The 14,828-nt window shown below is 35.5% G+C and overlaps 2 protein-coding genes and 1 non-coding gene across 5 annotated transcripts; 2 read left to right on the forward strand and 1 right to left on the reverse strand.

The window, feature by feature from the left end:
- Nucleotides 1-625: 625 nt before the first annotated feature.
- On the reverse strand, nt 626-9,065 carry LOC116339497 (C2 domain-containing protein 5). 3 transcript variants are annotated; one of them, XM_031765404.1, is made up of 16 exons: nt 8,309-9,065; nt 7,945-8,242; nt 7,704-7,864; nt 7,443-7,630; nt 6,174-7,106; nt 4,484-6,096; nt 3,992-4,006; nt 3,241-3,568; nt 2,879-3,178; nt 2,652-2,795; nt 2,278-2,572; nt 1,805-2,206; nt 1,550-1,729; nt 1,077-1,244; nt 911-1,015; nt 626-842 (listed from the first exon to the last, which is right to left on the reverse strand). In XM_031765404.1, the coding sequence occupies exons 1-16, from the start codon at nt 8,483-8,485 to the stop codon at nt 768-770; spliced, it is 5,382 nt and encodes a 1,793-aa protein (XP_031621264.1). In that variant the 5' UTR covers nt 8,486-9,065; the 3' UTR covers nt 626-767. The 3 variants fall into 3 exon arrangements, with proteins under 3 accessions (XP_031621264.1, XP_031621262.1, XP_031621263.1); XM_031765402.1 differs by having other exon boundaries at nt 1,436-1,729; XM_031765403.1 differs by lacking the exon at nt 3,992-4,006 and having other exon boundaries at nt 1,436-1,729.
- An 871-nt stretch (nt 9,066-9,936) lies between these two features.
- Nucleotides 9,937-10,009, forward strand: Trnaa-ugc. The gene has a single exon. It is a non-coding gene; the product is annotated as a tRNA-Ala (tRNA).
- Nucleotides 10,010-13,539: 3,530 nt separating this feature from the next.
- LOC116339685 lies at nt 13,540-14,294 on the forward strand. Its single transcript, XM_031765712.1, has 3 exons — nt 13,540-13,650; nt 13,853-14,134; nt 14,198-14,294. Exons 1-3 carry the CDS (start codon nt 13,540-13,542, stop codon nt 14,285-14,287), a joined length of 483 nt encoding a protein of 160 aa, XP_031621572.1. The 3' UTR covers nt 14,288-14,294.
- The last annotated feature ends 534 nt before the right edge of the window (nt 14,295-14,828 follow it).

Genomic DNA, 14,828 nt, shown 5'->3' on the forward strand with positions numbered 1-14,828 from the left:
TCTATGCTACCCGACATTTATGACGGAACCGTTTATGACGGTCTTCCTCAATACTGCTCATCCTATCACAACAAATGTCAGAGCGTGTGTATGAACACATGCACTCTGGTCAAAGGTAAGAACAACAACGAATAACATCAAAGATACGACCAAAGTACACCAACCGTCAACTAAACAATAATGTAATATTCTCTAATGTTCAATCCATATATACCGAAGCAATATACAAAATAAAGTTAGTTATAACATCTAACTCAACCAGAGCGTTTCTTTTACTTTTCCTAACACAACACATATATTACACCATTCAATTTTGAACAAAAATAAATTACACAATTGAAAATATTCTCTAAGCAATAAATGTAATGATAGAATTGATTGAAATGTCTGTGATAACATTATCTTTACCGAATGTGTCATATTTCGGATGTAAAACTGTCTAAAACCGAAATCAAGTGAATTTGATTAGTCGTGTCTACTCCCTTAAGTGGTCTACTATTATTTGCTGATCACCGATTAATTTCTGGCCACTTGTCTACATATCGTTCGTAATGAAATAAGCCGACTTTTTTCACCGATGTTTTCATTTTACGGATGAGATTAAATAAATGCATATAGAACAAAATTAAAATGTGATTTCTATCATTTTATTGATATTTTATATAACACATGAATATTTTAAAGATTTCATTTTTTAATCTTTTTTTATCTGTCGTAACAAAACAATTAGTAACACATATGAATATAATAGTTAGTTTTAATTTTTTTTAATGTGCGTAATCAGTTCCAGCGAAATACGATACAAATACTACGTCGCCGCCGACACTAATCAGAGTTTGACCCTATGTGAAAAACAAATTAAACAATCATTGCCATTACAATATGATTTGAAATGAAATTTAAAATCAACCTGATTTTTATGTGGATTATCAACCAATGTCAATTCTGACATATAAAAAGAGACCATTGCATTTCCACCGAGTGCGGTTACATGTGCGCGAACCACGGCCAAAAGCTGAAAGTTTCAAAAAATAATTTTTAAAAAAAATGTCCAAATTTACAAGTTGCATCCGAACCTCTGTGATAAAATTATGAACAAATCCACTGATGCCGCCATTTTCACGAATCGATGTACTCTCTCGAATGAAGAAGAAATTCAAATTGCCCAAATACTTGTCAATGCGACCACCCGGAATATAAGTCAATGGAGTGATATCGACGCCATATCGTTCACGCAATGATGCCTGCAATAAATAAAATCCATGCGCAATCGCGAGGAAAGGTAAAATAAAGAAATTTGGATGAAAAAAATAGAGGAAAAAAAGAAAACACACAAGATTCGTATGAGTCTAACGATCGATAGAATGTTCAAAATGCGCAAAATGTAAACTTATCACTCGTTTTGCAAACGTGCAATTGTCGGAACAGTAAGTACTTGTTTATCTAGACGTAATGAACGAAATAGTGGCCTTGATGGTGATTTACTCTTAAGTTTTAAGGATCCCGTTTCTTTAAGATACTGATTTCTAACGTGACTACTACTACTAACCGCTTGCGTTGAAAATGATTGATTATTCGAGAGATCAGTTACGTGCTCTTCTTCCAAATTAAATATCAATTCGTCATCGGTCATCGGTTTGGCAGATGTTTGCATTTTACGGCGAAAGTGCAATTTTTTCGGCTCGCTCAAACCAAGCGCAATGCCATTTACCAAGATTTGAAATTCGTCCTGAAATAAACGAGTTTTTTTTTAAATGAAATTCATTTACATTGTCAAGCCGTATATATAAGTTCTTAAACTTACTCCTTCTGGTAAATCAAGGCGAAACTTTAGATCGCATATCGCGCACGGAATCATCGAACGCAGCTTAAAGTAAATTGTTTGTAACAGGCGTAAAAAATGTTTTGGAAATGTCCCAACTTTTTGACTTGTTGGAAACTTGGCGCGCCAAACTTGCGTAAACATTTGCAAGTTTCGTGCAATTTCCAGATCGATCAGTCCCGGCAATGATTGTGTATTAACTACATGGAAACCTTCCGGTGCGCTTGGTTCCAAAATCAATGAAATTATCTCAAGATCTTCAACATCATCGATTTCCAATATGCAAATGTCTTTATTACGCGCTGGAACATCAACATCTTTCATATCATCTTCTGATTCGTCGGAGACATCTGACTTTAATGGATTACCAACGCTGTCCAAATCCTGCGAAATGATGTAAACCATTGCATTGATTAGATATCCATTAAAATGTTAAACCATGAACTTCTACTTACTCCATACACTTTAAGTTGGTAAATTTCGCGATTTCGATTAACGGCCTCTTCAAGCGATCGATTCAATTCGTTGATTTTATCAACATTGGTCCATGAATTACCTTGCACTATTTTCGGTATATTTGGTGGCGGCAATGCGGGTAAGTATACTCCAGTTCCTGTACCAATCAGTGCCATCATCTTTTCACCAATTGAAATTGTAATCTTCATGCCAAAAATTGCGTTCATTCCCTTTGCTTTGAGTTTGTTGACCAAAAGTCGTTGCAAGTCGTACTCCAGAAAGGGCAATGCGTCACTGCAATTCAAAACAGAAATTATTAATTTTTGATTGTTTTTTTCCTTCATTTTTAAATACTCGCGATATTTCTACTTACGATATTTCTTTGGCATTCGATTCGGATTTCAGATCTTTTTTATAGCGACATGCTTGTGCGTGTATTAAACAGCCGCGTCCAACAATTTGTAAATTATCTGGTATTTCAATGGTTGTCAACAACACTTCGGGTACCTTTGCTTTTCTGTGTGCAAACAAAAGAGAGAAAAAAAATTAAACGTTTTCACAATTTTGATACAAGTTTAAAAACATCGGTCAATTGCTTACTTGCAAACAGCACACTTTTTTATTTTTCCAGGTAGATTTAATTTGCTAGACGGTATATGACAAAGAGTGCATCCCGTTGGAGCTTGTGCGACTACCACAGTTTCGGTATCGCTATCGGAACCTTTTTGCGAGCCAACGTTCATGTGCTTAAGTTCCTTGGCGATATCATGATCGGGATCTTTTGGTGTGACGGATAGGATTGCAGCCGATGCCGATGCTGGCTTACTCGTTTCGCTCATTGTAAATTGGGTATTTATTACGGCGGCGGTCCCAATAGCAGATAAAACACACACATCATCACTGCAATTTAAAACAGAAATTAATAGTTTTTGATTTTTTCTTTTTCATTTTTAAATACTTACGAAATGCTCGTGATTTCCGTGTAGCCCAATACCACATTACAGCCGAGAGCACGGGCATGTGAGCGAATTTCCATTCTTAATTCGGTCCACCAAAAATCTCTCTCTCCAGGCTCATCTGGGTTCGGTACACGTTCTAATAATTTGACACTGCGTGCACAAACCGTTGACCCAAGCTGCAAGATGAAGCCACACGGATATTTACACAGTGTTAAAAATGGATACTCAAGCATATCCAAATTTTCAAGATTCAATGGTGTTTTGAGATTTGGCATTCCAGCCAATCGTAGTATTCCAGCCGTTGTTCTGGGTTCCACGTTCAATGAACATCCTGAAATATATCATTCAAAAACTATTAAAAATAAAGGAAGATTTTAATTGGAAACAACTCCATTAAATTTTTAGATGAATTTCAGACAAAACATAGCCAAGTTCATGCTTTTCATACTCCAGCCAGTACACTACAATCATGCATGAATATTATAAGTATAAATTTCAATAGAATATAGTTTTCGGTGGTATTTTTGAATGAAACTATCCATTTCTGATATTGGGGCTATACAAATTGACATAAAATTAGCAATGTAAATGTGGGAAATACGACGGAGAAAGAAACGACGACAAAACATAGATATGATCAAGAGGATGACATTGCACTGCATTAGTAAGCAAATGTCATCTTCTTGCACATGTATAGATTTTCGGGCACAATGAAACATCAATTTTATTAGACATCCATCGATAAAATACTCACGTTTTCGAGATGAAGCTGATTGTTATTTTTATCGTTTTCAAAAATATTTTACATTTTATGGGAAATAAATCGATTTGAATTATTTTCATTAGATTTTTTCAGATACACATGTCAAAAACAGTGGATTATGTTTTAGTTTAATACTACTAGAGCTACTGGAGCTATAGCTAAAATGCAATATTATTTCGGTTGAAGTAAAAATGCTGAACGGAAATCATTAGTCTTTATAATTTTAATGATATTTCCACTCGTCACGATAAATCAATTTTTTGATAAATGAAAGGAAAATAAGAAATCTATCTCAATATAATGTCTGTCAAGAACTAAAAATAAAACGCACTAAAGACACGTAAATTTCATTTAAACTAATTTGAAAAGAAAAAAAATTGTAATAAATTAAATCAATGGGCAAAAATCAATGCAAAAACGAACAGAACTAAAGAAAATGCTGTGTCTTCCAACCGAAAATACTTAATTTTGAAAAGAATTTACCTTTTGGTGTGACACTTAAGTCAGAATCAGATGATCGTCGGCACATTGTTTCCTTTGTGTCTTTACCGTCTTTTCCCTTGGACGATGACAAATTTGAGGCGGTGGCCGTTGTGCATGTCGCTGATGCTGTATTATATGACGATGACGATGTTGGCACTTTCGTTGGGCTTGATTGTGTTTTCGTTCCATAAGATTCGGCTCTTGTATGTTGTTTATTGGCACCGCCCGATGCACCGCTCACCGGTATACTCTTTTCATCTTGTGATCTAGGTTTTATATGTGGATCAGGTGCAAGCAATTTAGTTATGTTAGTTTGATTAATCAGCAAATCACCAGAATGGCTATGAATTAGTAATTTATTATTATTATGCTCTTGATTAGGAACTAAATTAGACTTTCGCATGGTTTGTGGTGAGAGTTTTGTAGTATTATTATCAACGGGCGACACACCATAAACACTACAATCGGACAAAAGTGTTTTATTCGAATCGATATGAGTGGCATTTGCATCGATTTCATGTGATTTCTTTTTTTTACATTTGGTTAGTACAAACACGGGCATTTCATTCATCGCCTGATTACTATTATTACCGGTGTCAATTGTGCTACTACTACATGGCGCTTCAGCATTTGTTAATACATGAGACATAGTAAGATTATCGCAAAAAGTTGTATATGACTGTGTCTTTTTTGTATTTTCAGCGATTTTCTCGTCGTTTTTCGGTGGTGATTCTTCGACTGTTTTGACATCCGAACATTCGATTGGTTCCATTTTTACAATATTTTCTGTTTTATTTGTATGCTTCTCTTCGGCTTTAACATTGCTGTCATCGCGATCAAAACTTTTCGGATGAATGCTAACACCCACATCTTCAATAATGTGTGCAGTTTCGTTGAGCATTGTTTTCATGGCCGAATCAAACAGACTAAATTTATCTTTTTTCGGTTCTTTTTTTGGTAATTTCACTTCAGCATTTGAGTCATTTGATCGTCGCCGAAACGGTGAGACCAATAATTTTTTGAATGAGTCAATGCTGGAATTTCGTTTCTCTTCGAATTTTACCGCTTCAACGTGATCGGATGATGGTTGTGCTCCCATAATCGTTGCCTGTTCCATAAGCATTGTTTCCATAGCCGTTTCAAGTAGGCCATGCTTATTACTTATGCCACCATCTGGTTTTGTGTGATGTGGCAAATGTAAATGAGATAAAGTTTCCGAAATTGTCTCTTTGAATTCTTGTAAAATTGAATTTTGTCCCATTTCACTTGTGTCATCATCATCAGCTGTCGTTCCCGGTTGTATCCAATTTTGTTCGTCCACATCATTTGTTTCAGTTGCCGTTAAAATCGTGTTAAGTTGATCTTGTGAACTGTATTGTTCCACCAAACATGTTTCCATCCGTTTTTTATTTTTCGGATTCATAATGCGTGTGGCACCCGTTCTGATCGATCTTTCGAAGGACGATTGACGAGTTAATGGCGGTCTTTTCTCTTCTCCTTTTTTAGCCGATGGCCGTTCACCGTCTGAATCTTCTTGATTATCGTTGGACGGTTGAATCCATTGAATTTCATCTGATTGAGCTTCCTCTTGAGCCAACACAGAATTTACAACCCTGAAAATTGACAACAATTTCATATAAAACTTTTAGTTTCAAAATGGAAAATATAAATTTCCGTTTATTTTGCTTACATGCTGATTGTGTCTGCATCAATCATAACGACATCATCGCCCAAATCCAATTCAGAGCCTTCATCATCTTCAGAGCTGGTCTCCGAATTGACAGAAACCGATGACATCGAAACGCCCGACGATAAATTACCATCTGAAGCCTTCAGATCGATGATGCTATCGCCAACGCTGATATTCAACTTATTTTCAACGTGCTGATGCGAGTGATGATGCTTTTTTGTCGGTAAACTAATCAATGAACTTGAATTGACCGCATCGGACTTTGAAATTGGTGTAAGTGCACTTCGTTCTGCTGACTGATCGGCATTCTCGGCGATTGAGTCGAGACTTGGTGCGGCCATCATTGATCGCACCAATAATGTTGCCATTCCAACACCTCCGTCACGTGAATACTTTGCATGTGATCCTTTTACTTTTTTTATAATATTCGATCCCAATTCAGCGGCTGAATCGCGAAAATTCATTGCCGGTCTATAAAGCGATATATCTGATTGTGATTCATGCAAAAAACCATCATCTTTTCCCTCAACGCTGGCCGAATGCAACAATTTTATCGCGTTCACTTTTTTGTTGAGTAAATTTTTCGATGACGATGATATTCGTTTCATTTTTTGTCGAATGTTTGGTGTGTGCACAGCATCATCGCGTAAATCTTCTTGTTTGAATAGATTTTTTAAAATTTCCAATTCATTGGGCGGACCCAATGCGTCCGTTTCCTCTTCAATAACATTTGCATCCGGATTTTGGGGTATTTTCTTACTGATAATAATACTTGGCGCACGCGACATCGTTTCGTCCGGTTCAATGCCTAAGATTTTATAGACAATATCACCACCGGATGAATGCGTATCAAATGTTGGATCAAAATCGAATATACTGTCGTTACGTTTTGTATCGCTCAATGCCAAAAATTCTAAATACTTTATGGTTTGTCTTTGAATGTTTAATCAGAAAACAAAATTAGATTTAAGAAAAATCACACAAGTCACAAAATGAAATGAAATACACGCCAAAAAAAATGAAAAACCAAAATCCACACCAAGTCAATATTGGTTTGGAGGGATTGAAGAGACATAAAGGCGAATGACATTTTATTGAAGTTTGGTGTCGTTTCAAGAACAAAAGAAGAAAAATTTCAAATTAGATAAAATGCCGTGAATTCAACTCTTTTTTTTATCAGCATTTGGTTAGTATGCTGGAACACCGAAAGTCTTTATAGATCGATTCGATAGAATTGTAGGTGCTTTGCACAAAATTTCATTCACTTACTCTTCGACAAATGCCGATTTTTCAATTATCGGTTGCTGAATTTGCTCTTGAATTTTAATCAAGGTAACAGCGGTGCCGACACCTCTCGCCACAACACCCACATCACCTTCCAAATCGAAACATTGTGTATATCCAATTACTGCATTCGCCCCAAGGTCAATCGCTTTCAAGCCAATCTTTCGCTGAACCTACACAACAACAACAACAACAATACAATTTAGAATGATATTTTGTATTCAGCACTTTTTTTCCATGCTATACCTGTGACGACAACTTCAGAAAAACCACTTGTCGTGCTTCATTCGATGCACGTGGTGTTCGTATTTTATCGATCCATTGGTACTCGGGATCGTCATTCACCACAAGCTCTTCAACAAATCCATGTATAATTTGTGCATGGTATCCAGTTGGTATGATTGGCGCTAAAAAAAGAGACGCGTGCTTAATTAAAATTCACATATTTTCTTTAAATATAGCAAACACATATGGTGTGTAAACATACAGTGGAAAAACTGTACACCGCACGAGCTTTGTCGAAACTTGTTTACGTCTAAAAATAAATCGACTTTCACAATAATATTGATTTCGCCACGAATTCCGTGCATAGTATCGTAGACTGGCAGCCAACCAGACATGACGGAACCTTTTCCCGACTTCGGTTGTGCCGACGCATCTAAACTGGGCAACAACAACGGATTCAAACTGATATTTACTTTCCCAATGGCATCGTTCGCTGAATACGTATCATGGTCCATAATTCGAATTTGTAGCGGTTCATCTTGTAGGTCAGCATCATCAACCTAAATGAAATCGAAACGTTTAGTAGTAATACATTTTTGGTAGCTGTTTGTGATAAAAATACACACCTCAAAGCGAAACCAATCAGAATTCCATTGTGGATGTAACGATTTGCGATAAACATCTGTTTTACAAGTGACCGAACCAAATTTAATTTCAACATATGCATCGGTCGTATCGCTGCTTCTGTCCATCACTGGTAAATTTCGACCAGCCAAGATCTTGACTCGAACTTTCCCTGGCATTTTCTTTACTTTTTATTTTCTCTATTTTTGTCTCAATCGATTTATATTGTTTAATTGAGATGTGAACAAATTATTCGAAAATTGTTCGTAAAAATGTGATGGTTCGTTATATATTAAAATTTATTTTTCATTGGCATACGAACATTTCGCACATAACCTTTTTTCATTCATATCACAAAGCATGAAAAAAGGAACCCAAAAGCAACGAGCTATTTACTATTTGCTCCAATTAAAAATATACTATTTTATTAGCACGCACAGTCGCACACACAAAATGTTGAATGGCGTTATGTAAAGACACAGTAAGATTGTATGAAATATTCTTTTAATAACTGCATGATGTATTTTTCGTCACTTAAATCTGTCTGCCGAAGTAATCTTCTAATTGCGTAGTTGGCTTTCGGTTGTGTTTACAATTTAACACTAAAATTAATTTATTTGAACTTTGCAATGACAACACAGTACAATTATTGCGCACTTTTTTTTCTACACACAGTAAATTTAAAGAAAAGAAATATTTCGGGTAAAAAAATTCTGCTAATGAAAATCACACTTTTTTCTCTTGTTCGTTGAGCTGTCAAAAATCTTATGGCTGATGTCTGCGATAGCAATGCTTTGAGAACGAAAATGAAACCGAATGTATCGACGCATGTACCGCATGCAAAAGAGACAACCATACGTTGTCCGTTTGTATGTATCACAATGTATTTGCGTTTTGCTTTCTCTGTCGGTTGTTTATGTTTATGTCGCATAACAAACATTTCGTATGGCTTACGGTTTTCCGCAACCGCATCAAACTTGATCAATATATAATGCAAACGGAGAACGAACGAATGAAAACAAACCGCACCAAACCGGTGTCTCGGTAGGCGAATGAACACACATCGCTAGCTCACGTGTACATCGCACATTTTTTGTATGCAAACATCGACAATAATTTGTTGTTTGGAATGCAAATTTTAAAGAATTTTTTTTTTATTTGATTTTTTCTTCTCTTTGGATAAAGCAATATGATGAGAATTTCATAATGTTGACGCGTGAATGTCATTAAAATGATGTAATTTTTTTAATATATTTTTTTATATTTTCGAAATTTTAATTGATTTAAGCGATAGTTTGATTTCCTCGAATATTTATTCACACAAATAGTAGCCTCGGTTAAGATGCTTACGTGGAAGTTTACAATAAAATGTATCATTGACTGAGTATGTTGTACATTCACTTGGTTTACTTTTTTAAATTCCATGAAAGTATGCAACAATCTGTATACTGTACACATTGAATAAACCATACATGAAAGAAATTATTTCTTATTTCTTCTTGACCATTTTCAACTAAAAATATTAAAATGTTTAATATGTATAATGTTGTCTTTTGTCTATTACATTCAATGTCCACATGACCACCAAATAATCGATAAATAACAGCCAATAGACCATATATTTTCATGAGGGGAATTAGCTCAGATGGTAGAGCGCTCGCTTTGCATGTGAGAGGTAGCGAGATCGATGCTCGCATTCTCCAGTTTCTTTTTTTTCTTTTTTCGTTCTTTTTTCATCAGTTTTATTCATTACTTCCATCAGTTGGTATAATTCAGAGTTGGAACTAAATTTAAAAATTATCTAATACGAAAAAAGCATATTTTTTTATTCAACGGATTAAGCATATTAACAAACGGAGGAAATTCGCGATGCTCGCATTCTCCAAGATCACTTCTATTTATTTTATAACCATTATTAAAACCATTTGCAATTTTTTTTCGGAAAATATCTGATACACTGTAGTAACGTAGTTTTGCGCGAGAGAGTTGGTATATCGGCGTTGTAGAGGGGCCCGAGTGTAGTCAAGCCTCATACTTCGTTTTGTAAAGTTGGCTCAGTTTAGAAAAAAATTTACTTGATAGTTCTGCTCTGAAGGCTCATTTTGAAGTGAATTTTTTTTAATTCAATTGTGTTGAAAATTGGTATATAGGAGTTTTTGGGCATGAGAAAGCCAAATCTGGCCTTTATTTTACGATACAATAACGTTTTGATACGATTTCCATACAAAAAGTAGCCAAAATGACAAAAAAAAACGTTAAAAATGTATATTTTTGATAGAAACCATGTATTTTTGGTATCGAAATGGCTTGAAAGTTGTTCATAAACGCATAAATTGAATGAAAAATATTAACTCTAGTAAGATTTTACTACGTTTTTTTTTTAAAAAGTATTGCTTTCAAACAAAATTTTCTTTATTTTTCAATTTTCATGTTAAACACTGTGTGTTACACAAAGAGATAATGTTTGTGTGATTTTTTGTGTATTTTGCTTATAGAGCTTGTGCTAAGCTATGCAAAAGTGAAATCATCTGGCAGTTCGAAGCATTGAAGAGAAACAGTGTTATTTATCATAAAGTTTTGCGCTAAATTCGATTGACTGAGGTGAGACAATGCTTATTTTGCATTTAGCAGGACTCAGTTTTATTTGACATTTCCTTAATTATGAAATTTGATTGAATACTTCCGCTCAAATGCAAATCGCGCTAATTATTTTTCTTCTTCTTTTTTTTATTTTTTTCATCAATAAGAAGTGTTATGGTCAACTGATCGAATTGGGCATTTTCATTTGATTTGATGGAATTTTGTGTTATTTTTTGGTCAAATTTATGTGGGTAAGATGTGCTGTTATATGTTTTTTGATTTTATTGCTGATCATTTTCTCATTATTTCACAAAGTTAAAAGATTTAGAACAATATTTATCGTTGTTTAAATGAATAATATGTTCAATTGTTTTCGTCAATTTGCAGTAGACAATGGGGAAGAGAAGGAGAACCGTTGACGTTGAAAAAGGCAAAGTTCACGTCGCTATCAAATGCACGTTAAAACCAATCATTCGTAAACCATATCGCAATGTCATCACCGAAAAACTCAAGGAAAAATGTGTCAGCGCAACGAAGATCTGTGCATTAGCGTCCATGCTTTTGTTATACAAGGTAAACAAAACATTTGATGATCAGAATTATGAGTTTTTCTGCCAAGATGGCGAAACAGTTGTTCGTGAATGCTTCTACAAAATTCTGCAGAAAAATGCGTACAGATGTACAAAAAAGAAGGGAACTGCAAAGAAAACAAAAACAAAGAGAAGAAAGAAAGAATACAAACTCGATCCCGAATTTAAACACTTTGTGCACAGTTTAGGTAAAGAGCATTCATTCGATTGGCACAGAACAGTCATTTTGAAAACATTACGATTGAGCTGATCGACCAGTACGTAACTAATTTGAAGAATAGTTTGTGGATGCACGCAAAGAAACGGCTTCGAGAGTATTTAATGATCAAAGTGTACGAAAACAACAAATGGCCGATCATTGTTTTCTTCGAAGAAGAGGATATCAATCATGCCATCAGTAAAGCTATTTTTGCCACAGAAAGCATAAAAGTTACATCGATGAATGATGTTTTCAAACAGACCCGACGTGATTTGCTGCTGGAAAAGATTCGTCGAATAAGTTGGTTTGATATTGAAGATGATGACTTAGGCCGCTACACAAAGTTCGGAAATTGGTTCAAATCGATTCAAGTTTGGATTGCAATGCAACGCGAAATCGATGAGTACAACACAAACATTGAAAAAAGAGCTGAGCGTCAAAAAGAACGACAAGATCAACATCAACAATAACAAAATCCACAGACACCGGCACCGCGACCAGAGCCTCAGAATCAGCCTCACCCGCCTCATCAGCAACAAGAACAACCACAAAAACGACAACGACGTCACAAATTGTTCAAACCAAAACGGCAACCGAAGAGACGGCGACGACCAAAAAAACAGCAGCTAAAACTAAAAGAGCCCAAATCAAAGCCGAACAGTGATGCAAAATTACCACCGAAGGCCAAGAATTTAGCCGTCGTTGCAAAAATTGATGATGGCACCCAAATTACATTCAAAGAGTTGCAACATAAAGAATGGTACTGGAATCAAATGTTTGACTTGAACAAAATCAAGCGACTTGGAAAGCGGAAAAAAATTCCACTATCGTCTTCTCACCAATGCTGTATCGGTTTCGATGATTTACGAGATGGAACGGACTGAATTCGAGCAATTGAGTAAGGCGACGATCCAAGAAATGTTCTTTGGGAAGAAGTTTGTTTACGTGCTCGGCATCAACCCTGGCGAAAAAACTTGGAACGCCACTGTTTGCAAAGACATCAGCGCCGGAAAAGAGGTAACTTTAAAAATTAGTTTGAAAAAGTATATTTGAATTGAACAAATCGTTTCATCAATTTTTCTAATTTTGTTTGTTTCGTTTTGTCAGGTCAATTTGAAAATCAGTAGCAAAGGCTACCATTGGTACGCGAAAGAGAAGATGCGCAAGAAAAAGAGAAAACGTTGGACTAAAGAGTTCACCCGTGAGAAAGAGATCGATCGAAACAATCGGCAGCTATATCCAGAAATGCCATCGCCAAAAGGAAAAAATTGGCGGTTTTACTTGCAACATAGATTGAAAATGCTCAAGAAGGGGATCGATGTGTATACAACTGATAAGTATACTCGATTAGCATTTGATCAATACATCGAGTCAAATGGTACATCTGACGACGTAGCCGGTATGCGCTCGCATTTTTTGGTTCAGCGGAAACACCGCCTGATTCACCCATCAGAATAAAAAATCCTAGGAGCTTTTATGTTCAAACGTATTCTACTTTTAAGGCAAATATTGAAATATAATGCCGCATATCTAGAATATGCGCAAATAAATGTGTATAACTGCACATATTCGGCGTATATTTCGCATATATTTCGTATATATTTCTTGTATGGCATATTTTTTCATTCTCTTTTGTGCGGTCTTTCTTCGATTCTGTGAAGCTATACAATGTGTGTGTACAATGTCAGTGTAAAATACGTATTATTCGGTGCAGATTTATGCCGTATATATTCGCATATATGATGAATAAGACGCGTATATTGTGAATATTTGTGTATATTTTGTATTATAAAAGCCCCTAGAAAAAATCACGTCAAATGTCCAGGCTCACGGAAGCTGCCAAAGAGTTTTAAGATACGTAGCAATGTGGTTGTTTTGCCTACGAATGAATGGTACACATCGCAAACTTGCGCAATATGTCTTGGCCGATTCGATCGAAGAACAAAACCGCATCGATTCAAAGTGTGCCAAGATTGTCAGTTGGATGAAGAAGTGATGAAGCTACTGACCTATTTTGAAACGGTTGTTGGCAGAGCATATACTAAGCATAGATATATATCCTGGATATTTTTTCAGTATCCGATATTCATTGGAGCCAGACTTTGAAATAGAGTAAAAACAATAGAAGTTATTGTTATAGTGATTGTAGTAATGTAAATGGTTTTATATGTACTTAGACCTATAACAATCACTTCTATTGTTTTCACTCCATTATATTCATATGTCTGGCTGCGATAAATATCGGATACTCACAAAATATCCCGGATATATATCTATGCTCAGTATATGTTCTGGTTGTTGGTTTATTGTTGTTGCCACCCATAATCGTTGCAAAGAAAAGCAAACGCAAACTGAAGGAGGAAAAGGATGAACGAAGTCTCAGTGCCAATCAAGTGATTGATAATGATGAAGCAAATCCAAATCCAATCGAACCAACCGCGGCTGATTTTATGTCAAAGGTATCAATTATCTATTTTATATATTCCATGAAATTAAAAATTGTCTTTGAATTATTTGTTTAGGTGAAAGTGACTTTCAAGAACTGGCGTCTACATCCTGCAACTGGAAATTGGGAAAATGTTGGAGCTGCTCATCAGTCAAAAACTGTATGAAACCGGGACATTGTTGCTGCCAAATGCATTATGATCAAAGGATTGTGTATTTTGTTTGATTATCCAGTCCCACAATCGCTAAGAGAACGATTGCTTTGGCGTCGCCCACGTACTGTACCTTGATGAGAACAGCAAAGAGCATCCACTCAATTCAAAATCAAAAAAATTGTCAAAATTTATATTTATAATTCCGCTATTCCTGAGTCTTGTGGAATAGTTTAAGCAATAGCTTGGAGTTAGGTTGTTCTCGGTAAGTATTCGCGAAGTGTTAATAGTAAACAATGCGCTGTGTTAGGCGCATCACTTTACATAGAATTTTTTTTTACTTTAAATTAACGACTACCATTTTTTATTTTTCAGATACGGGAAACACCCTAATGGGCAGTAGTACAATCCTCAGAAACTTTCAACGTTTATACGTCATCTCGCGAATCATACTCATATGTGCAAACGGTCAACTCCACTTAAAATAAGACTTAAAAAAAAATAAAACACACACATTGTGATATTTTGTGCATACTCCTCTCGTTTCTTTTACAAT

The sequence above is a fragment of the Contarinia nasturtii genome, unplaced genomic scaffold, assembly GCF_009176525.2.
Source record: "Contarinia nasturtii isolate CC-2019 unplaced genomic scaffold, AAFC_CNas_1.1 Cnas_scaffold_533, whole genome shotgun sequence".
NCBI classification, from domain to species: Eukaryota; Metazoa; Arthropoda; class Insecta; order Diptera; family Cecidomyiidae; genus Contarinia; species Contarinia nasturtii.

What these genes read in the sequence shown, in the direction of transcription:
- LOC116339497 (XM_031765402.1), bottom strand. Translation starts at nt 8,485, where the DNA reads ATGCCAGGGAAAGTTCGAGTCAAGATCTTGGCTGGTCGAAATTTACCA. An exon ending in TTCTGAAGTTGTCGTCACAG is followed by an intron (nt 7,631 to 7,703) that starts GTATAGCATGGA and finishes GTTGTTGTGTAG; the next exon opens with GTTCAGCGAAAGATTGGCTT. An exon ending in ACGGAAATCACGAGCATTTC is followed by an intron (nt 3,179 to 3,240) that starts GTAAGTATTTAA and finishes TTTAAATTGCAG; the next exon opens with TGATGATGTGTGTGTTTTAT.
- LOC116339685 (XM_031765712.1), top strand. Translation starts at nt 13,540, where the DNA reads ATGTGGTTGTTTTGCCTACGAATGAATGGTACACATCGCAAACTTGCG. An exon ending in ATTCAAAGTGTGCCAAGATT is followed by an intron (nt 13,651 to 13,852) that starts GTCAGTTGGATG and finishes ATATGTACTTAG; the next exon opens with ACCTATAACAATCACTTCTA. An exon ending in CGGCTGATTTTATGTCAAAG is followed by an intron (nt 14,135 to 14,197) that starts GTATCAATTATC and finishes TTATTTGTTTAG; the next exon opens with GTGAAAGTGACTTTCAAGAA.